Source organism: Emydura macquarii, unplaced genomic scaffold (genome assembly GCF_026122565.2).
Source record: "Emydura macquarii macquarii isolate MOO-44397 ecotype Brisbane River unplaced genomic scaffold, CSIRO-AGI_Emac_v2 contig_3603, whole genome shotgun sequence".
Taxonomy (NCBI): Eukaryota; Metazoa; Chordata; order Testudines; family Chelidae; genus Emydura; species Emydura macquarii.
In genome coordinates, this window is record NW_027133740.1 from 361214 (window position 1) to 386306 (window position 25093).

At 46.8% G+C, this 25093-nt stretch overlaps 1 protein-coding gene across 1 annotated transcript in view; it reads left to right on the top strand.

The window, feature by feature from the left end:
• Nucleotides 1-227: 227 nt before the first annotated feature.
• VWA5B2 (von Willebrand factor A domain containing 5B2) overlaps nucleotides 228-25093 on the top strand; it is a 53581-nt gene continuing 28715 nt past the window's right edge. The window contains exons 1-5 of the mRNA XM_067536505.1: nucleotides 228-406; nucleotides 542-688; nucleotides 3449-3587; nucleotides 18748-18923; nucleotides 20034-20195. Of these exons, the coding sequence (XP_067392606.1) occupies nucleotides 18785-18923; nucleotides 20034-20195 (301 nt within the window). The 5' untranslated portion in view covers nucleotides 228-406; nucleotides 542-688; nucleotides 3449-3587; nucleotides 18748-18784. The remainder of the gene's footprint in view (nucleotides 407-541; nucleotides 689-3448; nucleotides 3588-18747; nucleotides 18924-20033; nucleotides 20196-25093) is intronic.

Here is a 25093-nt window from a genome sequence, read left to right on the forward strand (position 1 = left end):
GCTTGGCATGGGAGGTCTGGTACAAGGTAGGGAAAGGGAGGGGCTGTGGCCGGGGGATGGGAGGTGGGGAGATAGCCAGGGTGGGGCAAAATCACTCCAAAACAGCCAGCCCCTATTGCACAAATATCCAGGGGGAGCAGAGAGGTGGGGTTGAGACTGGAGGGGACCAAAGGGAGGTGGGCAGTGTGATGGGGAGCTGATGGGGTGAGAGGAACCCAGGTGGAGTGGAGAGAGAGATTGATGGAGCAGTGGGAGATAAATGGAAGGAGAAAGAAAAGTGGAGAAAGCTAGACAAGGCCCCCCTGTCAATGCTACTGGCAGCCTTTCTTCTCCATTATTGTTTGTACAGCGCCCAGCATGATGGGGTCCTGGTCCAGTGAGGCTCCTATGAACTATGGTAATATAAGTAAGTAATAATCAGTAATAGTCAATAGTTCACTTGCCGGGTTCTATGGGGTCAGTTGTTAGTAACTACAGCTGCCTTGATTCCTACCTGCCTTCTGACTGACCACTTTTTTGCTTTCTCCTTGGCAATGATGAGCTATCTCTGAAATGGAACCATGAGATTGTGGCTTTATAAGGACATCACTCCCTTCCTCTGTTTGTAAGCGGGTCAACACCAAACTAAGGATTTCCTCACTTTATTGAGGCCCAACCCTGTGCTGCGGATCACCCACAGCAATGTAAGGTCAGCAAGTCCTGGTAATATGCTAGTGCTTGAGGGGAATGGTGCTTGTGAAGAAGAGTTCCTTGTCTCTGGTGGATCTCATTCCTTAGCATTGGTTAATGCTAAGTCATTACCAGCTGTGTGTTATCATTTCTGAAATTGAACAGCCCTGGATGAAACTGAAAACATTTGCAGGATGCTAGAGCCTTTTTAATGGGCATAGCTGGCTTTTCCCAGTAGAGGGAGTCATTCACTCAAATATACAAAGAACAGCACAGCCTTTAGCAATGCTGGTAGATGTAGGGGTTGCCCTGAAATGTGTGCTTCAGAGATAGGTGATTGGGCCCCCTTGAATGTACTGATGCAGTACAGAGAGGCTCCTCTCTTAAATGAGCCTGCTGCCTTTAGTCACTAGCAAGCAGAAGGAAGAATTTGTTTCTGGAAGTCTCATCACCAGTGAGAAATCACACTGTCCCCTGACTCACCAAAAATTAAAATGTTTATGCTTCAACTTTTATGTGGCTAAAGTGAACTTTGAGTGTGAGGACCTTCCACATGGGGAAATTCCAGGCTAATTTGTTGTTTCCTTGTAGGAGGATGGGAGGGGTAGAGTGTGTCAAATTTTGCTGTATAAAACCAGGGTCTAAAAAGTTAAATTTCACTCTGGATGAAATGTATTAACAGTGTCGTGTTTGCATAGTTCTGCTTTCAAAGTGAAGATTATAGAATTCATCATTTCAAAGCATTCCAACCATTTTTCTTGAGGCTGTTTGTATACCTGCAGGGAGTGGTATTAGAAAGTTGACCAGTAAGGTGAAGGATGTTCTGTATCTCAGAGTAGGCCTAGGGAAAACCTGTTCTCTAGACAACAGCTGTTACAGGATCACCTGGCTGTGCTCCACTCCTCTGCATCCCGGTCTACAGCAGCCATGTGAGCTCTTTGGAACACCTTTTTCCTTTCAGGCAAGATGCAGATTAACAGACCCTCGTCAATTGCACTTTCTGCTGCTTAATATCAAAAGGCAAAATAACAGTTGCCATGGGAGCCTAGCAGCAGCTGTGTGGGATTTGCTTCCCTGATTAAAAGCTGTGGAACAGAGGGATGTCCTGCCACGCTAGAGGGCATGTTCCTACTCTGGCTGCTGAGCACATGCCACCTTCTTTACTCTTTCTCTCTCTCTGGAACCATTCAAATGGGGAAGTAAGGGGACATCCCACTTCAGCACAATCCAGATAGGAGAAGGGGAACTGTAATAATTTAATGCAATCGAGAGTGGGATGGGAGGAGCCAACCCATTCCAACATGATCAGAAGGCTTATTACAACAATCTGTAACTCACTAACCCCTTCTTTTTGTCCTATGACTTCAGAGGTGTTAACGGGCATTCTACCTTGAATGGTCCCTTACAATATGTACTATTTACTTATGCTAAACAATCTTGTTTTTGTTCCACATTGCATTTAGCTGTGATGCTGGGAGTACCTTTCCCAGACTTGAAGAAAAGCTCTGTGTGGCTCAAAAGCTTGTCTCTCTCACCAACAGAAGTTGGTCTGATAAAAGATATTTCCTCACCCAGCATGTCTCTACTGTCCTGGGACTGACATGACTACAACTACACTCCATACAGAAATGGAGCAGCAGTTTCACAGTAGCATGATACAGATGGGGAGATGAGTGATCATCCTACTCTGTTACTTGTGCCTCTCCTCGTGTTCTTCTCCCAGCACCTTCTTGTCTCTTTCCTGCTGAATTCTCCCTCTCCTCCCATTATCATCTTGTCCCTCAGCCCTCTTTTCAGGTCTTTCCCATCTTTTTCGAGCCATCAGACAAACACCTGTCAGTTGAAATCAGAATCAGGGCCACTTTTTGATTCTGCAGACTGTATCTCAGATGGTCTTAACTAGCATCTAGCACTTTTTTGGCAATCTTTAAATAATTACACACACAAAACTACATTAAAAGAACATTATTAAAGTGGCAAAGTCAAGAATTCAAAAGTTAGGAAGTACCAGAATTAAAGTTGCCTGTGCAACTTAATTCAACCCCCTTGTATGTATGCATTTATGCTACAGTCTTTAATTACATGATCACCTCCTACTTTTTCCATAGGAAGGGTTCACCTCACCTCCTTATGTTGCTCAATTGTCTCTTCGTACCAGTTTTCTTGCCCTGCTGGTCCCAGTCTCCCCCTGACTCCTCATCTTAACTCAGTTTCTCTGCCACTTCTTGGCTCCCACTCCTCCATCCCTTGTTTCCCTTCCTGGCTCCCAGTCCAGGCTCTTATCCAACCAATGCCAGTTTTCTCTTCCCCAGCCAGACCCAGATTCTGTGAGCAGCCAGGTTCAGTCTCTCCCCTGACTCCCAGTTTCAGTCTCATTTCCTGTTCAGTTCTTCTCCTCCCACCCTGAACTCCCAGTTCCAGTTTCCCTATCCCCTCCCGCCACCAGCTTCCAGTCCCAGTTTCACCCTCCCCAGGCTCCTTATCCCAAACTACTCCCAACATCCAGCTGCAGGTATGGCTCTTGTCCCCTCTGCATTTAACTCAGGCAGTTCCTCTTCCATGCTGCCTGGGCCCAGCAGGGGCGCTACTGTGACCACAGAAGAGAGTCTTCCAAACTCAGCACAGATCAGAGTAGCCCAGAGCTGCAATGGCAGGGAATATCCTGCTCAGTCCTAGGCTGGAACATGCTTAATGTGGTTGGAATCTTCAGAGACTATAGTTGCTAAAATCTAAAGTCTCTACTGAGCATGTGTGAACTGTAATTTTTTTTTTTTTAAAGGCTTCTAACTTGGTGGAAATTTGGGTGGAGTGTCACACGGATGGCAAAAGGCACATTCCTGACAGAAGGCCATTCCCACCTGCCAAACTTCAAGTCCTTGCTCCAAAACATGGGGGTGCTAAAGCTGTTCAAAGAAAAGGTTGGCAGCATTTTTTATCATGGGCAAAACAATGTATTGTTCTCAGAAACAGCTCAACCATTTTCGAGGCAGACACGTGGCATGGAAAATGTCATCATAAATGTTTGGCAAAGTGATAACTGTAAACAGGTTTTTATAATGGGAAGTGTTGGGCAACTTTAAAATAGTCAGAGCTAACAGCCCTGCCTATGATAAACTATATACTCCACATACCCAGACAGTGGTGTAGATACTGTTATTCTATACCTACCAGGTGTGTATTTGGAACCCCTCTGCCTTTGCAGGGAGTCAATTGATGGCATATTGCAGAGTATATGCTTTAGGGTTAGTAAACATACACTGTGAGTGTTAATTTGCTGTTCTATATGCATATGCAAACAGTGCAGGAGGTGGAATACTGCAGTATATACATTGTAGGAGGTGGTATGCTGCAGTACATATACTATGTAGGGTAGCATACAGCTGTATGTGTACTCTCAGGGATGACATAGTGCTTTATATGATCTATAGGGAATCAGCACACAGGAGAGCAACTCACGCTGATGAATGCTAGATTGGTCATCCACAAAACCAGCACTATCTGTGATCTGGTTTTAGATAGGACACCCGACTTTGCATGCACCAGTAATATATAACTACTTGTGTCCCATTGTAGTTTTGTTAGTCTCCACAGGATACTGAGAAGATTCCCAAGAAAGGGTAAAAAGAAAAGAGAAGGCAGAGTAGCAGTCCTGTACCTGAGGCTGGAGGAGATCAAAAGATTTAGAAACCAAAACTTTTCACCTGCATCCATATGGTCTGTGAGACTAGAGACAAAAGGAACCTAGAATTCCTGCTTATCTACAGACCTCCAGATGAAGACTTCCTGGAGGAACTAATGGATCTGTTGCCTAGAATAGTGCCAGAATCACTCAGGTTCATCATTCTGTGTGACTGTATCCTACACCTAGACAACACCAAGTGTATCATAACATCTGAATTCCTCAGTTGCATGGAATCCAGGAAATTCACACAGTGTCTGGCACATGCTAGATTTGATCTTCATCCTAGGAGTAGACATTATGGATGTCACAATCTTCCCACCGTCCTGGTGAGACCATTGCCTCATCTAAGCAAAGATCATAGTCTTCCTTCTATCTCAATAGGGAAGCGAAAGAAAAATCCAGTTTACCTACAAAAAACATTGGAATACTTTGGTGATGAGCTAATAAAATAGCATTGCCTACTGATTACGGCTGACAGCACTGTTGCCTCTACCTGCCCTCTGGCCCCAAGCTGACCAAGATCACCATGGTTCATCTACAATCTGCATCAGGTGAAGAACACGGGCAAAAGATTAGAACACCCATGGTGTAAAACCTGTTCCAGATCCATCCACCACCAGCACAATGACTTTTTGCAGGGCCATGTCACTGCAGTAACAAGCAAAGAGAATTTTCTCCTCCCACAGAACCAGAGTTTCAAAATCACTGATGGCAAAGCTGTTCTACAGACTGAACTGGCTAACTGACTTGGACTGCATCATCCAGACATCAGACACACACATCAACTGCAAGGTCTTATCCTACTTATCCTACTTTTAGATCAAGTATGAATACATGAGGCAGAATACTGTGACCTGTCTGTGCGTAGGGAAGCCCACTGAAAATGCCAAGGGCAGGGCAGGCCCCAAAAAGGAGAGCAGATTTTCCCCAAACTGGTGGCTAACACTGAAGTTAGTGTCCCCAACCAGTCACAAACTGCTTCTGATTCCCCACACTGGTTATCAAAAAGCCTCAAAAAGGTAATACATGGCCCTCTTTATTGCATTTCAGTCTCTGGCTCCCAATTAGCAATTAGGGCCAGTAAAGTGAGGAGTTATTTAAAACTCTGCTCACTGTATAAAATATTCTCCTGATCCCCAAAGGGTCAGACACATCACCAGATTACGATTGGTTAGGATTTTACCCAAAATACCACGCTGCCAGCCAATCCCATAGTAACTAAAATTAAAGGCTTATTATAAAAGGAAACAAACAAGATGAGAAATGTTAAATGATCAAAGCAATCAGATACATACAAATGACTTCAAAGTCCATATAATACCAGATTCTTCGCAGTGTTGCAGTTTGTAGGCTTGTACAGTTCCTCTGGAGTACATCAAGTACCTGGATGGGTCTCAGTTCTTTGCTTCACAGCTTCAGATGTAGAGTAGTTGATCCAGAGGTAAGAAGCAGAAATGAAGACAAAATGGAGATGGGGAAGTTGCATTTTATAGTTTCTGCCATGTGGCCTGTTCCAAACACAAGCTCCAGTCCTAGCACATGGGCAGGGAAAAGCTCCACAGGCATGTTCCTCTGTCCTGTGACTTACAGGCATAGCCCTTGTCTCCCCTCTCTGGGCTCATTGTATAGTTGGTTGGCCCTCAATCAGGCTGGACAGTGCTGAGACTAATCTGCTGGAGGTGTCACCTAATAGCACAGCACAAGTTTTAGATCTTTAGGTGCAGATTATATCTCCAATTAGTGCCCAGTCTTCAGCCTCTATTTCCTAGGCAAAATCATCAAGAAAATAATGACAAACATCATGTGACCTCTGCCAACATCCTGGCTGGTTTGCAATGGGCCTCAGACAGGATACACAGCCCAAAGACAGCGCAAATTGGTCAAATGTCAGCCTCCTTATGGCAGTGAGTGTAGGCCACATCTCAGTGTGGATGCTGCCCAATCTCTGCCGCTTTCAACGCATATGAGCACAAGGTGTTGATGACCCACCTACATGACATAGGTAGAGTAAATGGTGCCACAAGAAAATAATGTACCTCTGCCAACATCCTGGCTGGTTTGCAATGGGCCCGACAAACCACCTCTCCAACTTTTCTGCTCCAGCACGACCCAGAGAATTGTGATGGGCAACTGCTCCTTGCAGAGCCCTCACATGCAGACTCCCACAGGGATTCATTCTGTTCCCATTCCTCTTCCATATAGACATGAGACTACTTGGAGAGATGGTGAGATGACATGGACTCTGCTGCCAACAATACACCAGTGACACTCAGGTGTACATTTCATTTTCCACAGACACAGTCAGTGCCATCACAAGGATGTTGTGATGCCTACAGAAGATTAGCACCTGGATGAAGAACAATTGGTTCAAACTCAATCCAGACAAGACCACAGTAACGTCTGAAAGGGAAAAATGCTTAGAGGAACAAGCTGGGACCCTGTCCTCTCCTTCTACAGAAGGTTTCTCTACACTATTTGCCTAGTGCTACAAATCCTCAGGATCATGTTCAACTTATTATTAACACAATGAGGTAGCTTGCTAGAAAGCTTTGTCTCTTTCTCTTTTAGGATTAGGATTTTGTCACATCTGGGTTGAATTAGCATCATTTATTATCTTTGGTGCTGAAAGTGAAAGCAACACTGAATCTAGTTTGTGCAGAATGCCCCTTGGCTCCTTACCATGATGGATTGTCATAAGTACATGATCCTCATCCCCTGTTCCCGCTTCTGCATCCCAGTCTGCTTCCAATGATAGTTCAGTTCAAAATGTTGGTGCTGATCTTCTGAACCATTAGTAGATGAGGACCCAGCTACATCTGTGACCATTAAATCAGCTGTGTTCCTGTGGGACAATTCAGTTCATAAATCCCAGGACAAAAGATGAGAGCCAGCGATAAAGGTCCAGGTTCTGACTTCCATTGCATCTTGATTTGCACTGCTTAGACTGTACAAAGCTGATGTAAAGCCAGGTTAGGGGGATCCACAGGTAGCATAGAACTGGTGTAGTTACTCATGAGGGGGTTGACAGGATTGGTCATTATATTAGTAAAACTACTTTCCATGCTCCCTAGTGAGAAATGATGCCATGCTCTTTTAGACCCACTGCTATTTCTATCCTTTTGTTTATTATTTGTCTGTTTGTCCTTTCAATTACTTGATTTGGACATGCGGTAAGTGTGCAAATTAGGAACAGAAATGTGCATATTAATTGTTTTACAATCTAGCTGTTAGCTTTAACACCCTGTTGAGATTAATGGAGGCAATTCACATCTCTCAAAGCTGTTCCAGACTTCCAGCAGCTTGAGAAAAACATCACAGCATCATTTTATTTTATTTTATTTTGTGTATTGTGATAGCACCAAGAGGTCCCAGTCAGAATCTTCTGCTATATGCCATGAAAATACATTGGGAGACACTATCCCTGCTCCAGGGAGTTTACACTTGGGTCACATTTGGAAATTTTTCTTAGCATTTGTAAGAGCTAGAAATGTCCTTTTAAAAAATGTAAAGCCTGCATTTTGCAGCATCTGAATCTGTTCTGAAGACCAGATAAAGATCTCAAACAGCCTGGGATTTTGACATTACTGCTGTAGGGATGGCATACTACAACATATATACTGTACAGGGAGTGGGAGAAACACTGCTATATATACCATATACTATGGGGGTTAGTATATTGCAGTACATGTACTATAGGGATGGTATATATGGGTTAGCATACATATACCACCCGGTCAAAGTAGAAAATGTTGCAGTATATAAACAATAGGCCAGAGAAGTAGCAGCATATTGCAGTATATATGCTATAGGTCTTAGCATACATATTCTACAGGAGTGAGGACAAACCATACTGCAGAATATATAGCATAGGGGAAAGAGGAGTGTCTCAGCACTCTGTTGTCGATACGCCTTTGGGGGAAGAGGGAGTGCCCAGCAGTATATAATGGATGGTTGGGTTTGCTAATGTGGTTACTAAAGGATTTTGTTTTACTCTAAGGCAGTAGGGGTGTGGGGTTCCATGGGCAGAGGAAATGCATTTTCGTCAGAGATGGAAACTGACCAAATCTGCTGCTTCTGGCAATGTCAGCAGAATCCTCAGCTCTCAGTCAACAGGCGGAGAAGTGTTAGCACTATGTGCATGTATGTAACAGATCAAAGTCAAGATCCTTCCCAATGTCCTGCCAGCAGGGAGAGCAAGGAAAGGCTGGGCTCTGCCAGTGTGTGGGGCTACTCACTTAGGCTGAAATCAGGGGATCTGGATCCACGTTTTGTGCCCGGAGAGGAACACCCGTGTGTGTTGCCATTTACCCATGTGTTTCATTTTTTCCCCAATTTCTACATGTTTAGATCTGTGCAGCTCTGGATAAATGATGACTATAATAGTGGATTGTGTGTTTGTTTATTACATATGAGCTCTACAAAGAGAGGGGTAACAGCATAGGGAGGGCTATAACATAGTGACAGAGAAGCTAATAAAATGGGAGTTAAGTGTAGAAAACTATTCAAAACACGCCTGTTTTAACTGAACCTAATTGGAATGGAAATATCCAACCTTTCCTGCTCTCTTCTGGGCTGGAATCTCAGACTGGGCCCTTTCCCGCAAGGTTTGTCCTCCTTCCCTTCCCAGTTGAACTGGCATCTCCTGAGATGATTAAGGGGATATGATGGAGATCAATAAAGTCATGAATTGTGTGGAGAAATTGAATAGGGAAGTGTTATATACCCCTTCATATAACACAAGAGCTAGGAGTCACCCAAGAAATTAAGAGGCAACAGGTTTAAAACACACACAAGGAAGTACTTCTTAACACAAGGCACAGTCAACCTGTGGAACTTGTTGCCAGGGGTTGTTGTGAAGGCCAAAAGATAACTGGGTTCAAAAGATGGTCAGGGATACCAGCCCATGCTCTGGGTGTCCTTAAATCTCTGCCTGCCAGAAGCTGGGACTGGATGACGGGATGGATCACTCAAAATTGCCCTGATCTGTTCATTCCCTCTGAAGTATCTGGCACCGGCCACTGTCGGAAGACAGGACACTGAGCTAGATAGACCATTAGTCCGACCCAGTACAGCCATTCTTATGAGATTGGACTCCCCTTTGACATTCTGCTTTCCTCCTTCCTGCTCACCTCTGGGCTGGAATTTTGCTCTGATGAAATCAGGAAGTGCAGAAACTTGCAAAAAATGCTTTAAAATGTTGAACCGAATCTCCAAATAGCTTTTGGAGTTTGAATTTTCAGACAATCTATGGAGTCTGTTGTCATTCTGTGTAATCCTTTCCTAGTGCTGATGGGTTGTTGTGGTGTAGTTTGGCTATAATGGGGATTTCTGTGGGAGCTGAGACGTAATTCTTGAATTGTGACACCAGGCTGCTGTATTGCTACTTGTTTGGATTCTTGCCCCTGTGAAGTTTGGGGCTGGTATAATTAGAGACGAGATTTTGGTCAGTTGAGGTGAGGGATTTGATCTGGGTAGTGGGTTGCAGCATAATGCTGGGATTGTGGGCTGAGAAAGTTGGTAAAGGAATCCTGGGTGGGACTGGGTACACTGGTGTATGAGGTAGATAAGAGCCAGGGTTGTGCACACCATAGGCTGAGGAGGTGAAATCCCAACCCACTGCTCAACAGGCATTTGTCCTGACACCTCTGAGCTGGGCCTGCGTACGGGGATCAAAAGGATCAGGCTTGTCTCTGCTGTAATCTGCTTGTTGTGTGTATAAGTCTGTAGCTCCCTAGTGCTTTTCTTCTTGTCCCTCAAATACCTCTGACAAGGTTCACCATCCCCCTGAGAAACGAGACAGCACATGCAGAGCAGGTTCTATCCCCTCCGAGTCCTCGGTGCTGCCAGACCAGTGCGTGTGGCCCTTTAATCAGGCTGGGCTTGGAGCTGCTCAGCTCCCTTACTTCTGGCAGTGAGGAGGGAGAGATGTAGTATTGAGGAAGCCAATGCCGGAGAGAGGGAGTCTGCAGCAGTGAGAGAGAGAGAGAGAGAGCGCAGGCTGGGGAGGGAACCTGTCATTCTCCTCCAGAGGAGAAAGAAGAGCCTGAGGGGCAGGAAAAACCAGGCTTCTGGTGAGTATCCCTGGCAGGACACCATCCAGAACAGGGCTGATCCCATTCCTCTTCTTTATGTGTTTCTAATTCATCTGAAGCTGGGTGAGTTGGGACTGCAGATTCTGTGTCATCCTCCAGGTAAGTGTTTAACACTCAGTTCTGCCAGGCAACTTTGCAGAGCAGGAAATGGGGGGTTTGAGCAAGGTCTGGCAGTGGGGGGGATGGATCAGAAACCTTTGCTCTCTCAGGTTTCCTCCCTTTGGGGTAAAAGGTGGCCAGCAATCCCCTAAATGGGGAGACTTCTGTTTCCTTGTGTTTTTCATGGCTAAGGGCTGGGAGACCCATTGCAGGCTGGTACTAAATTTTGTGAATTAGCAAGAAAGCAAATGAACACAATGAAATAACTCTCCAGCCAAGGCCGCTGCTTCACAGTCTGACCGGCTGCACTTAAGTATTTGACAAGTGTCGTTTTTAATTATTTATTATATGTCATCGTATATTAGCAAATGTTCCGTGGTCTGTACTGTACAAGTCCCGATATCTGAGGAGTGCGGAGCCCCTCCCTACAGTGCTGCTTTCACTTGTCAGGCTTTGCTGAGAAGTGAGGAGACGGTGCTCAGGTTTTTTTGGGTTTTTTTTTTTTGCTAAGAGTTACTGGGTTTGGGGATCAATTACATGAAAATTAGCCGTTTGGGTGGTACATGGGAAAGAAAGTTATCTCCGTTTCCTGCATTTGATTATTGGTGTGAAGATTTGTATTTTATCAGTGGCTTCAGGGAAGGCAGGAATGGAGACTTTTAGCTGGTCTGAGGTCAGTCTGCATGAAAAAGCTGCTCATGCAGTTTCTTCTTGATGTCAAACTCCCCTAAGATTCAGTGGCTTGGAGATGAAGGAGCATCATGAGCCAGAGAGACTTCGGGCATTTCCTTGGTTTGTGTCCAACACTTTGTTAACATGACACGTTTCCCTCCTTACCTGAGAAATGTAGTTGGGAACAGATGGGGACTCCTGTGGCTCCCAGCAGGAGGCCCGGTTTTTTTAATGTCTGATATGTGTATTAACTTGTGGGTGTGGGTGGCTCTGTCTCAACGAACTCAGGTCTGCGTTTTTTATTTCACCTTTTGCAACAGCTTCCCTTTGCCAGTGGGAAATGGCAGGGAATACAAGCAGGAAAGTCTTGGGAACTGGTAGAGAGTGGTGGGGACTGCTTCTTTGAAATCTGGTGACTAGTCTCAGTGAAGGGTCGTGGCTAATCCCTACTTAGCCTAATGTCCTTATCATAGAGTCTCCAGGAAAATGCTCTTCCCCCTGCTACCCCACTGTGCCTGACTCCTCCCCCTCGTGCAGACCTCAGCAAGGTGAGCTAGGATGCGTATGTCCACTACTTGTGGGTGCCTTGTAAGTGTGGGTACGTGGCAGTTTTGTGTGTTCACCCACAGGTATCTTCGCATTCCTCCTTGTCCTTGTTTTTCCTCAAAGTGTTGTCTTGCACACGTGAGGGTTCGTTTGACCCTGCCTTCATTGACCTTATGCTCAGCCCTGGCCTGGTAATGTGAGGATTTCCTGAGATATTGCCTGGTGGGAAGAAGGAGAGCGTATTGATTTCCAGCACTGGTAGGGAAGGCAAGCCCTCCTTTATTTCCAGGTGGGTCTGTGCAGTGTGTGTTAGATGGAGAGGCAACTAGAGACAAGAAGACAAATGTGAGCACTTTGGCCCAGACCCTCAAAGGTATTTAGGTGCTGGACTCCCATTGAAATCAATGGAAATTAGGCACCTAAATGCCTTTGAATATCTGGGCCATTGTACAAATATCTGAACCTGGGCTTGGTGGAAACATAGTTCATAAGGGACAAGAGGATCCATTGCACCTATAACAGACCTGGGGACCCCTCTCCTGAGCTGTGAAGGAAATTCACTCTCCATGTGCACCCCAATATTGACACACATGCTCAGAACTGTAGGATCTCCCCTCTGGCAGGGCAGCATAGCTTTTTACCTTCTGGATCTCAAATAAGAGACAACACCAACAAAAAGGAGACAGTCACTAGAAACGGAAAGTAGATAAGGGAACAATCTGGAGTTGTTTCTTCAGACAAAGTTAATGGGTGCTGCTGGAGTGCTGACTTTTGGCTGAGGAGTGAAAACCAAGGTCCTGACCATTTGTGCTCAGTAAGGATCCCATGGTTGGTTTTCCATGAGTTAGGATTTGACTGGCTAACTTCCAGGCTGGATGGTTACATTCTGTCTCCCCAAATTGCCCCTGCAGAGTCAGTTGGACACAACATTCAGCTTCACAACCTCCCCTAAACTACAGTGCATTGCTGCTGGACGCTGCTAAACGGCTGTTACGTTGCACCCTAGGAGTGGGAGTGTTATCACAGGTGAGTTTAGGAATTCCTGTATATCCTACTTTTAAAAAAAGAGTGTTAAGGTTGCAAAGTGAAGCATTCAAGTGAGGCTACCTGCACTACTTTAGCTCTACCCCTTTGTGTGTGCACCTTATTATAAGCTGTAATTACACATACAGCTTTTCTGCAGGCTCCCTGCCTCGCAGAGTGTGCTAGATGGCTGTTGCTCAGTGATCGAGGCAGCTGTTCAATATTTTTTCTTATCTTTTTCATTCAGTTTATGGCCTCTGGGCCCATACACTGCTCACCCTCCAACCCCTACAATGAGTAAGGCAGTGGTTCTATGGACCCTGGATTAATTTGTTATGTGCTACAAAACTTCAGCAACAAATGAAGTTTGAGTCCTCTGTACTCCTGCCTCATTCCATGTCCAGCCTCGTCTCTGAATGAGGCTGGGTCTGTGGGGAAATAATAGTATGTGATCATGTAATTAAAGAATATAGAACAGCTCCTCAACTTGTAATTTGGCATACTACCCTGTTTTTCACCAGTTTAAGGTCAAGCCCTGTATCTTGATATGGACAAAGGAGCACAGGTAAGGTTCTGTGGAGAACTCATGTGAATGCATCACTTTCCAGTCTTAATATTTTGAATACAGTTTTGTGTGGAATTTCCTACTTTTTCACAATGAACAAACCCCCTGTATTGTGTACAATTATTTTTAAAGCATTAGAAATCTCTGTCCTGTATAATAATTGCCATCAATGAGGTAGAAGCCCTGGCTACATTATACATGCACCCTCACAGATAATATTCCCCACACCCCATGCCCTTAAAATTGATTTCCTGCTTTACTTTCTTACACATGCATGTGAAAGTTCACTGTAATGTTCTGAGATCACCTTTTCAGAGGAAGTGTCCCCTGGGTTTGTGTATGTATCTGTGTGCAGTGCAAATGAGGCATTGGCAGATTGTTAGCTTTATCGTATTAAAAAGGCCTTGCATATACAAAACCATTCTAACTTGGGAAAGTTATTCAAAAATATATATGCTGAATTTCAGCAGAACACGGAAAAGTTTGATAAAGTTAAAGCTTCTGAAAATAACCTTTCAGAATTTAAGCACTTTAGCATCCTTAACTATTCCTATCACTCCACCAAGAATACAGTCAGTCAAGTGCTTTGGAATTCATTTAAGATGAAAGGGAGCAACAGAAACGTCAGATTATTTATTTTAAAGAAATACAGAAGAATAAACTCTCAGGAATGATGTGAGTCTTAATAAATGTTTAAATGAATGTTCTGAGATCCTCGGATGAAAGAAGCTAGAGTATCTATTTCATTATCATTGCCTGATCTTACAGGCACTCTGAGCCAAATTCAGGTCTGGTTTAAGTAGATTTAAGTAGATTCTGTTGTCTTCAGTGGATTTCCACTTCCTTACACTAGACCTGAATTTGGCCCTTCTCTCAATATCTACTAAAGACGCCGTCAACCACTCATCTTCCATGCCTGTTTCCCAGCACACAATTGATCCCCCTGGATTCTGAATCAGGTGATCCATATCAGGGATGCTGGCTGTTTAAATTATGACTCTCTTTCCCCTGCCAGCTGAAATGGATATTAACAACAGCACCCTCAGGTAGAAGTGACAAGTACGAGTGGGGTAGAAGACAGAACGAGCTAGCAAGCTGTGCTTCCCTCTGTGCCGTTTGATAGGCAATCTGGAATAAGAGAGAGGGGCTGACACCATGCTCGGGTGAGGGGACCTAGTCGCTCTTGCAGGACATGCTGTTGAGAGAGCAGCAGGAATCTATAGTCTTTGCAGTCACTGCCACAGATGATTTGTTTCTCCGTGAGGGGACAGGCGGAGGAGGGGAGGACAGGGTGAGGACCTGTGGATCTGTTTTTATTCATTACCAACTGGCTCATCGCAGCCTACATAAAACATGAGAGGGCCAGATGGGGCTTGTTTACTTTGGTAGAATAAATGTAAAGACTATCGATAAAAAACAGCCAGTACAGCCTCCCTGGTAAGTCCATGGTAAACAGCTAGATGGAGCTCTGGCCAATCAGAGGCCTGGCAAATAGCGGCTCATTGGTTGCACATTAAACACACTTTCTTGGGAACAAGTGGAGTGGCTCTGAAGTGAAATGTGTCTAAGAACCCCCACAGCTTCCCAGGGTGGGTTTGGTGTCTTCTCTCCCCTTTGCTAATGCTCAAAACTGCAGGGGGTCTTAGCAGGGGCCTGGTCAGAAAGGATGTACATCATCCTGGCCTCCCAATGCCAGCTGGCACTTTGAGCAATGGAAGTTTCTCTCTGGCAGTTCCCTGTACCACTGTAGCCTAGAACCCCACCTGAGCTCTAATGCTAACCTGGTGATCATCCTCAGTGACACCCGGAACTACAGCACCACAGTAGTGCCAGGACTCAAACCTCCAGCCCCTGAGCACAGTAGGACTTTTACATTGGGGTGAAATCCTGACCCCATTGAAGTCAATGGAACTTTTGACATTGACTGAACGGAGCCAGGATTTCACCCCTGGACTCTAGTTTTATGAATCACACTCCCAGCTCCTAAATGCAGCAGATCCACACCCAGATCTGGATTACTACCAAGATTCACACTCCCAGCCTCTAAGGATCTGTGCACTAATCTAATTGTCTAGTAGCTACATCCTGTGGGATAGGTAGACGGATGGCATGGTAATGGCAGTCTCATAGCTGTATTTTCCTAGGTTTTACATGCTTTCTAATGATCATCTGTATATCTCCGGAACATCGTTCCAATTCTTTGTAGCCACTGCCCTCTTAACAGTGATTGACTTGAATACAAGTCTGCATCCTCAGATTTGTTTTGGGTTTATCACTCTTCTGCTTCAGTGTTTCCATTTTCCAAGTGGCATAAGGTGCTCTAATCAGATACATCCTTGACCCATAAACTCTGGGTACGTGGAATCTTAAGTTACAGTCTGTCTCATAAGCCTGCAATTCCTGAGATGAAGGCCACTGGTGTGAGATGAAACCACATGCTTTGTTTCCATCTGGCCTTGCCCTTTTCTCTTAGCCTATTCCACTCAGAGCAGCTAATTCTACAGCACATGTTAGTGATGCTGGGATATCTCTATCCATTGTGCATCTGGGTGTATCGATTGGGGGTCGAGGTGAGGTATGTAGCAAGCTGGATGGGCACAGACTGAATACTGCATGTGTCTGGAGAAGAGGGATCCAAAGAATCTGTTTGCAGGGAAGATGCATTAAGGCTTATCTGAATGTTTTATGGAAATACGTTGAATTCACCATTTTGGGATCCATTGACTTACAACTGTGAAGAAGCTCAGCTCTGGCTGGACACTGAGCCAGAATCCTTTTCTTACTCCAGGACCATGCAATCTCTTCCTGTGAAGGGGTGAGAGAGATTGGTGGAAGAGGGGCCAAAAAGTCCCTCCACATAAGCAGTGAGGCCTGTTGGTGGAAGAAGGTTCAGGCACTCCCTCCCTGTGAGTCTTGAGGCATGTTGGGGAAATAATGTTACATTTCACATCTAATTCAGGAAAATGCTTTGTTCTGAGCAATAGTTCTGGAAATGTCTCTGTTGATATGCGGAAATGGAAGTAGGAATGGGGTGGGAAAGTTTGATGGCCTGAGGGATAGGCTGATGTCCTGATCTTTTGGTATCATTTGCAGACTTTTTTTCTGGGTATGTGACTGCAGGTAGAAGATGGGCATAGCCTGGGAGAAGCTGTGGCCAGAAGTGGATTCTGCATGATCTGCCTGTGGGCATTGTTGAGATCCGTGCTGTCTGGAGGCTGCATCCTCCACCCCGCAATTCCTTCCCTGCTCTGTGGTCTCAGATTTAGTGTTGACCTTGTTGTTAATTATTAATCCCCCCGCAAACACTCCAGTCTCTGTTTTGTCCTAGCTACTCTGTGTGTTTTTTCCCTTCACTTGTTTATAAATTACCCTGGTAACCTTAGTGGGTGGCGGACAAGGATGAGACCAGCAGATGCTGTGCTCTGAGGCTGCATCCTAGTTTGGTGTCTCCTGATGTCTGGTTCCTACTGACAGCAGAAGAGAGCATGGACCCATAGTCCGAGATGAATCTTCCTTTGCCTTCAGTGTCCAGATAGCCCCCTCTGGAGACCTTAGCATCTAGCACTGGTTTCATTGGAAAGTTTAGGCTGAGTGCTCAGCTGCTGTTGACATGGAAAAATAAACAGAGAGCAAGCGCATGACTATTTGATTCCCATCATGCTTAGTATTAGTCCTTGTGTTGCTCTTTTCCTCCCAGGGACTGCGGTCAGAATCCATTCCTCAGGGCCACAGGAACTGGGATTTTTCTCTTAATTTCCATTGAATACAGGGGCTGAGGAAGTCCTCGCCCTGCCTGGTGTTTGGCTCATTTAATTCTGCTGCTTTGTGGCCAATGAGCACTCCCGGAGTGGCTGCTCAGCCTGGCAGCGTGATGCTACCCTCCTCAGGCCCCTGCCCACAGTCTATACGGGAGGATTGTTTTTGAGAACCAGCAGTATGCTCAGCTCTACAAAAACATGAGAAGGCCCAATCTCGCAATAAAGTCTAGATGCAGACAATGTAGAGCATAGAGATCCACTTTAGTCAGTGTTGGTGTGAGCTTGAGGTGTTGGAGAAATCGTGCAGTGCTCATTATTGGAAGGCTTGGCAAAAAAACATGTTGTGAAGAAGGCTTTGAAAACATAGACGGAGACGGTTTGGTACCAGAAGAATCAGATTGTTCCCGTCATAAGAGGATAGTGGCACGGAGAGGGCATGAAGATGGGTGTGGAGGAAGGATACAGAAGGAAATTTGTGCTGGAGCCTTAGCAGGAGCAAAAGAGAGAGCAGGAGAAATGAAGGCAGAAACGTACATGATCATGGAGGTGATGATGATGGATGAGAAGTATGTGATGCTGCAGGCCAGGGAAAGTGAGGGAGGGGGCTCAGAGGAGGAGTGGAATGGTCAGAGAAGCAGTGGAGGACCAATGGGGGGCGGGAGGGGACCATGCCCCTGAGTGCTGGCCTCGGGGGGGTGCTGGCAGGGCCCTCCTCAGAGGAGCCACCCCCTGCTGTCACAGGCAACCAGGGGCTGCTGGGCCTTGACATCCCTGCTGGCTATGCCAACCCCAGCTCAGGCCTGCCGGCGGCCAAGGGCTCCTGCTGCGGGGGAGCAATCGTCCTCCCAGCCCCTCTGCCCCCACGCTGGACACCCACAGCGGAGGTGGGGTGGGGGAGAGCAGGAAACGGGCCCCCAGCACCCCCCCCACGGGGCGCTGTTACCTTACCTGCTGCTGCTGCTGCCGGGGGGGCCCAAATGCAAGCATTGGCCCCCAGACGCTAGAAACCCATGGTACGCCACTGCAGAGAAGTGTGATCGGAGGAGAATTTGACAGCAGCACTTTGGCTAGATTGGAGGAGAGCAAGATGAGATTCAGGGAAGCTGGAGAGGAGAAGGTTGAGTAGTTGAGGTGAGGAGGACCAAGGCCCAGGTTGGGATGGAGATGAAAGGGCAGTAGAGAAGTTGTAGAGTACGAAGTAAGAAGAACGGATTAGAGCTGGGAAGTGAGGAGAGAAGGGGAGAAAGGAGTTGAAGAGCACGCCAAGGCTGTACACTTGAGTGACTGGGGGGATAGTGGAATTGTAAAGGGGAAAGGAGGCAGAGGAGAGAGTTGGAGGGGAAAGATGAGAATGTCCAGGAGAGCAAAGCGTCATGGAAGCCCAAGTGGTGACGGGGGGAGGAGGAAGGAATTGAGGAAGGAAGAATACTGTAAAGTCACCAGCTTCGTTATGCAATGTTCTAATCTTGCGGTTGACTTATTAACACCACTTCATTACAAACCGGGCTGAGAAGCCCCAAACTCAGGCTGTGGGAGACTTCCGAACCTCTCCTGGTAATTAAAGGCAGCGTTCAGTCTGACCTGTCCCTGTTGCCTCCAAACTTCAGTGCTTGTTTCTGTTTTTTCACCTTCTCTCCATAGCCCCATCTGACAGGACCTGGTAGCTTGCCTAGAGACCATGCCAGGCTTGTATTCTCTAGCTACCTGGACAGCTCTCCCTCTGAAGAGCTCATGCGTAAAGGCCTGTGCCAACGGGTACTCCCTGGGACTCACTGCTCGCCTCACTTACATCAATTCAGAGGAGGAGCCTGTAGAAGGTAAAATGTGTCTGTCTAGAGCTAAAGAACATGTTGTATGTATTTAACTAGCCGATTGCTGAAATAGAGGAGCAGATCTGACCTATCTTGGTGTGGAGCAGTGGTGCACCCACTCTCCTCTACCCTGTTCATCCTTGGTCTCTTGAACTCTTGCCTCTACTTAGTAAGCTAAAGGAGGAGACCCACTAGGATAGTCAGTATAGGGAACTGATATACACAGAACCAAATCCAGCATGTTCCAGTAGGAGGCAGTGGAATACACGTGCCTGAGACAGGACATGAATGATTGGCAGAGAGATCCTTCCCAAACCCAGCACAGCCCGTGAGTAGGAAGAGGTGGAAGCACTGGGCTTTCCTTCTCCCTGATCATATCATAGGTGAATGTGTGCTGGTTTGCATCCAGGAGGCTCTGATCCAGTCACCTTTCCACAAGGTAACAAAGCCAGGCTGTTGTGCATTTAAATGGCTTCATCCTTTTGTGCATTAAGTAGATACTAAAATGGATCTGGAGCAGTTTTCTAGCTGCCTTACCGCATCCTGAAGCAGTGGCGTACCGGGGGGAGGGCCAGGCCCCAGGCACCGGCCTGCGTGGGGGCGCCAGGCCAGCCCTTCATGACGCACATGGGTTGGGGGGCGCCGGCCCCTCCAGCGTCCCCTGCATGTCGTGAAGGGCTGGCCCGGCGCACCCCGCCTCCCAAGGCCAGGGAGAGAGGCTGCCCTGTCTGAGCCAGTGCTGGGCTCTGGGGCCAGAGCGGCGGGTAAGTTCGGGGCGGGGGGGCATAGGAGGCTGAGGGGCAGCTTCTCTTGTTCCTGTGCCCCCCACGCATCATAAAAGGCCAGCCTGGCCCCCTTCCAGGCTGGGGGGTGAGGCCACCCCTGTCCCAGCCAGCACTGGGCTGTGGGCTGGAGCAGAAGAGGTGGGCGCTGTGCAGCAGGTAAGTGCTGGGGGGGGGGGGGGGGGAACAGAATCTGTGGTGAAGAGCTAATACGTCATGTGGTGCAGGCTGGGAATGTTGAGCCTAGGCTTGGAATCTGTTCTGAGTCAGGCTGGTTTTCTTCTGGCTGCTTTTGAGGTGTCAGCCTGAGCCCTTTCTCCGCTGCCCTCTATAGGTGTGTTCATCTATCCCCTGGAGGAGACTGAGGTGGTAGCAGGTTTTGAAGCTGTGACAGGAAGCCGAAGCATCACCTTCCAGATCCAAAATCGACACCGAGCAGAGGACTGCTGCGTTGACTGCAGCCCCAGTTTGGGCCAGCCATTGCTCTGCTCCAATGGTAAGTATGCTGGGTGGTGTGTAAATATGCTGGTGGTCACCTAGCCATATTATGACAAGGGTATGGCTAAAATGATGTCTAAGCCAAGGGTTGTACAGCTCAAATAAGCACAGATGGAATCCAAGACTTTCCTGCGGGCTGTAAAGTTACATGTAACTTTCAAGGTTGGCTTTGTGCTCCCGGGTATTAGCTGGGGCTGGGATCCCAACCTCTGCTGGAAAGACAATTCCCAAAGCAATGCAAACACAGCTGGAACCAAGAGGTGCAGCATGTCCGGCCAGAAACCCCACTCACATATTTCCAGTCTGATTTCTCAGCCAACAAAGTTTGGAGAAGCAGCATGTGAATTTCCGGATGTTGCCAAGGAACTGAAACCCTAAATCCTTTGAGGTTTGCCCATCACAAATGATTACTGACTTCTCTCCCGGTCAGGGCAGGCACTGAGGTGAGTTCTGTCCCGCCTGGGGCTAGGAGGAATGTGGGGTATGGGAGTTCTCTGAAATTAACTTTTCCTCCTCCTTGAATCCACTGTCCAGTAGTTGGACAGTCTGTAATTTGGGGTTGATCCCTCCAGTACCAGCATCCCGGAGCCGGCCAGCTTGTCAATGAATGAGGACAGATTCTCCTGCATCTGCTGTCCTGGGCCAGGCTTTCTCTGAAAAAGGGATAATCCTCATTCCCGCTAACATTTAATTCCTTTCTCTCAGCTTTTGAGTGTGAGCCTATAGAAACCTCTTGGTGAGTCAGTCTCACTCCTATCCTTTGCCTCCGAGCGCCTTGAATGTGCCACCCAATCCAGCTGCCTTGACCTCCTCTGCTCTAATTCTGTCTTGTATCCCATGCAAGCCAGCTTCTGTTCTCTCTCCTCCACTGAAACTGCTCTAATTTAGCTCATTAATCATCTTCAGGCTCTCCTCTCTTTTCCCCTCCTCTATCTTCTACTGCCTGTAACAGTCAATCACTACTGCTTCTTCCTCTGGGACATTTGCTTCTCAGTTCAGTCCTGCTGCTCCTCCTATCTCTATGCACTCCTTCAGTGTCTCCCCTAATGGCTGCTTTCCCTTTTCTCTCCCTCTGTTTATTGACATCCCTGAAGATCAGGGCTCTGTTCTCATTCCCCTTCTCTTCTGCCTCTGTGATTTCTCCTTGGGTGACTACATCTGTCTCAGTAGTTTCAGCTACTATTTCTTTGCCAGTGACTCCCAAGTCTAACTGTGCACCTCCAACAGCACACACTCTGTCCCATCTCACATCTGCAATCTTTCCTCCTGGATATATCACCTCTCTAGTATTTCATTCTGAATGTTTAGTTCTACGTCGCTGGCTGCCCAAATAGCCCTAGATATCCTATCTCAAGCTCCGAACTCCATGTATTCCCCTAAAACCATCCCCCTCCTTTTGCAAGGAGGACGTTGTCGTTCTCCTCTGGGAGCATTCTCACTTCCCTTCTCTCTGTCTCTTGTTTCACAATTTAACATTCAATGTTAAAAGATCCTTTCAGTTCCTGCTCTATAACATCTCAAACATCCATCCCTTCCTCTCCTTTCCCACACCAAAACCTGCTCTTTGTCATCCCCTGCCATGACTGCAACCTTTCCTCTGCTCTGGCCTCCCAGATTCTCCTTTCTATTCCATCCTGAACACTGGAGTTGACATCCATCCTCCTTTCCTTGATCCTGACGACTCCACCGCTGTGATTGAATCCCTTCATTTGGCTGTCTCTCACCTTCCACATCCAGGTCGAACTTCCCCACCTTCACTTTCAGGATCATGCGTATATCTGCCCAGCCTACACGTCTGCTTCATTTCCTCCTCCTGCTTCCAGCTCCATCCCCACTTCCCTGTGCTTGTGCACCAAATGTCCTCTCTTTCAAATCCCATTCAGTGACAAACCCTTGTAGATCTGTCTGCACCTTCCACCAGGGTATTAAAGGTGTTGGCCAAGTATCATCTGTGTTTGACTCAGGCCATGTCTTTACTACAAACTTTGGTCAATGCAAGTTATGTCAGCATAAAGCCGCCGCAGATAGGATATCAGTTGTGTGCATGCATATTTGTCTCCTTGTGTTGGCGTACTCACCAGGTGTGCCTTTGTCAATGCACAGTGTGGTTGCACCATTGGTAGGTATCCCAGTGTGCAACTTGCCGCCATCCAGCACGTTGTCTTTTGGGAAAAGTTGGCAATGCATGGTGGGACAGAAAGGAATTTTACAGGAGTCACTGGGAGTAAGGGTCAACTTCCCAGTGTGCAGCTGTCTCCATCTCATATTGTTATTTGTATCCCATAATTTTTGCACCTTTTTAAAAAGTCTGCGGGGCCCTTCTCGCTGTCCACTATCTCTGATATACGCATGGAGCCTGCACAGCTCTGCACTGTTGTCATGAGTATTGCACGCATAGGATGCACGATCCTCCGGTAGTTGCAGAGCCGTAAGAAGAACCAAGTCTGCAGGGAATGTGACGGTTTCTTGGAGGACAGATTGTTGTGGGATGTAGCAAGAACCAATTCAAGGTTGTCGGTGGCCTTCACGGAGCAGATGCAGATGATGGAGTGCCACTTCTGGGCCTGAGAAATGAGCACTCTCTGGTGGGAACACATTGTAATGCAGGTTGGGATGAGGATCAGTGACTGCAGAACTTTTGGATGCACAAGGCCACGTTCCTGGATTTGTGTGTCGAGCTCACCCCAGCCCTCTGTGCAGGAATGCCAAAATTAGAGCTGTGCAGACTGTGGAGAAGTGAGTGGTGATTGCACTGTGGGAATTCGAAAACTCCGGATTGTTACTGGTCAGTGTGAAATCATTTTGGTACTGGGAAATCCACTGCAGGGGCTGTTGTCATGCAAGTGTGCAGGGCCATAAATTATTTCCTGCTACACAGGATTGTGACTCTTGGCAATGAGCAGGACATAGAGGATGGATTTGGAGCAATGGGGCTCCTGAACTGCGATGTAGTGATAGACGGCACGCACATTCCTATTTAGGCACCAGAGTATCTTGCCACAGAGTACATCAACAGAAAGGGTTACTTTCTTAAGGTATGCAAGCATTAGTTGAACACCAGGGATGCTTCACCAACATCAGTGTTGGCTGGTTAAGGAAGGAGCATGACACTCATATCTTTAAGAACACAGGACTATTCAGAAAGCTAAAAGCTGGGACTTTCTTTTCCGACCAGCGGATAACCGTTGGCAATGCTGAAATGCCAATAGTGATCCTTGGGGACCAAGCCTACGCCTTGTTCCCCTGGCTCATGAAGGCATACACTGGACATCTCAACAGCATCAAGGAAAGATTTAAGTACCAGCTCAGCACATGCAGAATGACAGTTGAATGTGCCCTTTGTAAACTGAAGGGACGCTGGCGCTGTTTACTCACAAGATTAGATCTCAGTGAAAAAACATCCCAATAATTATAGCTGCCTGCTGTGTCCTGCATGATATCTGTGAAGGAAAGGGGGAAAAGTTGCCACTGGGGTGGAGGTGGAGTAGCTGTCTGCTGAGTTTGAACAGCCAGACACAAGGACTATTAGAAGAGCTCAATGCAGAGCTATAAGGCTCAGAGAAGCTTTGAAAGAGCGCTTTACCAGTGAGTCACAGTGATGTGTTGTGGTTATGGATAAGATTATATCATGGAGTTCACAGAATCTGTTACTTCCAGAGACCTCTGTGACATTTTCCACCTCTGCCCCACATCAGCCACCATGGGTGATGGGGGGCCCCTGGAACCCCAAGCTGCCACAGGGAACCCTGGAGCTCAGAGCTGCCGCGGGCAGTGGTTGCTGGACCCTCTCCCTCCCACAGTGGGGCTAGGGCTCTCATCCCTCCCCTCAGGCTTCAGTAATGCCCAGTCAGCCTCTCCCCCCCAGTTATTTTTAGTAAAAGTCACAGCGAGGTCATGGGCTTCTGTGAACTTTTGTGTATCGCCCATGACCTGTCCGTGACTTTTACTAAAAATAACAGTGACAAAATCTTAATCTTAGAGCAGAGTACACCATAACTATCTGGCCCTGCTGTTTTGGGGCCTGTTAGGAATTGTGTGGTGCTTGGTGTACATCTATGAATATAACCCTGTCAGTGCACCTATTAATTTTGCGGTGCTTGCTATGTGTTTTATGATTATTACACTGTGTGTGTCATTGATCCTATCAGTTGTGTCACACTGTGAAGTAGCTAGTAAGTAGGTGCTTTCAGCACTGCGAGGCACTCTGTAGCTTATGTTGGGAACTAATAAAGATGAACTATTCTCCAAATAATATAATTTTATTCAGTAGCAAAATCAGTACAAAGAAAAATCTATGCAATTTAAAAGAAAATACATTAAAAACTGAACAAAGTAATGGAACAGAACTTAACAAGGGGAAAAGAACATTCATGTCCTACCTACGCACAGTTACCTACTGAGACAGCAACTGTGGTTTTCACAGGTCAGTGTATGTGAAACTGGTTGTCCTTAATGTCCTTGGGGTGGAATAGTAGGGATAGGGATACACCCCCTGATGCCATGTGGAATGTTGAGGGGGATGTAGGGAGATGTAGTGAAGTTCTGCAGGGATGAGAAAGGGAGGTGCACCCGTGATTGTTAAACCTATAGATTCCCAAGAGTATGCAGCATCTGTGTCTGCTGCTGGAGAAGCCCCATTATGTCCTGATGCATCTCCCTCTCCTTTTCTTGCTGGGACTCCTGCGCCTTTCTTCTGTCTGCCCTTTCCTTCTCCAGGCTGTCTCAATGCTCACCTTCCAGGCCCTTTGCTCACAGTCTGATGCAGCGCTTGCTTGGAGAATCTCATTGAACATGTCATCCTGAGTCCTCTTCTTTCTCCTTCTCTTCTGGCTCAGGCATTCCACAGGTGTGGAGGGGGAATCCCTCAAGGCCACAATGGCAACAACTGCAGATAAA